The sequence below is a fragment of the Fukomys damarensis genome, unplaced genomic scaffold (assembly GCF_012274545.1).
Source record: "Fukomys damarensis isolate Sample0158 unplaced genomic scaffold, DMR_v1.0_HiC HiC_scaffold_16, whole genome shotgun sequence".
Taxonomy (NCBI): Eukaryota; Metazoa; Chordata; class Mammalia; order Rodentia; family Bathyergidae; genus Fukomys; species Fukomys damarensis.
In genome coordinates this window covers 25073151-25075036 of record NW_022900928.1, presented here as the reverse complement: position 1 = coordinate 25075036, position 1886 = coordinate 25073151, and the positions used below count along the sequence as shown (strand labels likewise).

At 51.6% G+C, this 1886-nt stretch overlaps 1 protein-coding gene across 1 annotated transcript in view; it reads right to left on the bottom strand.

Annotated features, from left to right (window-relative positions):
• Window positions 1–1348, bottom strand: part of LOC104847766 (olfactory receptor 52K1-like) — an 18941-nt gene extending 17593 nt beyond the window's left edge. Inside the window, 1 exon segment of the mRNA XM_010603333.1 lies at window positions 1249–1348. Within this exon segment, the coding sequence (XP_010601635.1) occupies window positions 1249–1348 (100 nt within the window).
• Window positions 1349–1886: the final 538 nt, after the last annotated feature.

Here is a 1886-nt window from a genome sequence, read left to right as displayed (position 1 = left end):
TTTTTCATTTTCTCATATTTTTTCTTTTCCCTCATTTCCTTTCCCCTACCCTTCCCACTTCCCCTACACCTTGAGCCCTTTTCATGGTTCTAGAGACTGGAAAGTTTGAGATAAGGCACCGGTAGCTTCCGGATCTAGAGAGGAAGTAACCCCTTTCTCCTCTCCCCCGGAGTGCACATGGTCAGGGTTGCATTAGCCTGGGCAGGATAAGGAAGACTCCGCTGCTGTGTGGCTCTCTCTCTGTCATCTCTGTTGCTCTTTAAAATGCTGTATTTTAGAAAGTGGTTTCCATTTCCCTTTCAGATGTGCAGGCCAACCTCAACTTGTGGGTTGCTTGGATTACAGAGGAACTTGTCGCGCCCCCTTTCCTTCAGTGTCCCTCTCATCATCAGTCGTCAAGGCTGGTTGTTTGAGGACCTCTTCTGAGTCGGACTAGGATAACTCAGAAGGGGAGTGTCCTTAGGGAAGGCCTGGCACTGGGACTTTGCTATCCATTTTAGGGTTAGGGAATGCAGTGATTTTTACTGGAGGAGAAGGAAGCAAGTCCGTATGTCTTGTGTCCCTGCTGGTCTACACTGTAATACTGCACCCATCATTGTGACTGCTGATAATTTCAATGAAATAAACTTGGCCACCTTGTGTGGTAGTCACCACTGCTCTATTCCTGGAGGCGCTGAGATGGCCCTGGAACCAGCTTGCTCTCTGAAGGCTACGAGTTAGCCACCTTGGTGGTACTTTCCGACACTTCCTTACACTTCATCATCCTCCAACAATGCAAAACAGCAAAGAAAAACTACCCAGGGGTCCTGCCTTCAAGAAGCCCAGGGTGATGGTGATCCTCTCTTTAACCTTGACTGTTTCCCCAGGGTTTAATCTGTGATCTAACACTGCTGAGGAGCTGAAACAAGGGTCTTTCTTCCTGCTCAGTGGAGAGAGGTCCCTCCTGTGTCCATAGAGCCAGGCTCCCATCTGTACCCCTGGGGAAAATGAACCAGAGCCAGATGTGGGATCTATCACTTTGCTCAGTCTCTAATTCACCAGGGCCTTGCAGAAGGAAGTTCTTTATCCTTATTGGAGTGTTGGGCACAATAATCCTTAGGGGCCATTTGACTCTGGAAGACCCTCTTTCCACAACCAGGCCAGTAAGGTGGGAAGGAAGTGAAATCTTGGTGCAGGTTAGATAGTGTGTTTCCCAGTACCCAGCACAGCCTGCAGGAAGAGCCCAGCATGAGGAGTACTGAGTCGTACCTTGGGACAGGACAGAACAGCAATTTTTGGGTAGGAAGATGACCTCATGAATCTCAGGTTCCTCAAAGACTTTTATCACTAGGTGATAGAGCTGGGCCATGGGCCTCAGTACCTGACTTTACTACCAAATTCAGCTCTTAGGAGGCTCAGGTGAACTCCCGGCCATGAAAGTATAAGGCAGGATAGAAAAACAAGGAAGGGAGAGCCATTTGGTCACGGCCAAGTGTGGGAGTTCACGGGAGGAGGGTTGGTGGCTCACTTCACCTTGGGAGTCCCTCCCATGGGACACAGGTGCTATGATGCCAGGCAAAGCTCTGGATGGTCAAGAGCAGGCTTGGTATCTACACTGGGCCAGGTAGGGCAGGACCATTTACTAAAGTGTTGAAACCTGAGGCACTGTGTAGAAATGGCTGAGGCCTCAAGCTCTCTGAGTGCCTCCAGCCACCCTGGTGTCAGGGCCTCCCGGCCCAGTCAGCCTGCTCCAGCCCCTGGGCTCTGCCCCCTGTCTCCGGTGACCTCTTGACCAGGGTGCACTCAGGTAGGAAGATACACTTTGGGCCCCTGAGGCTGGTGGAGGCCGCTGCTGCTCCCCCGGCTCACTCTCGCGTGGTGGCCGTGGGGACTCCTGCCTCTACTGT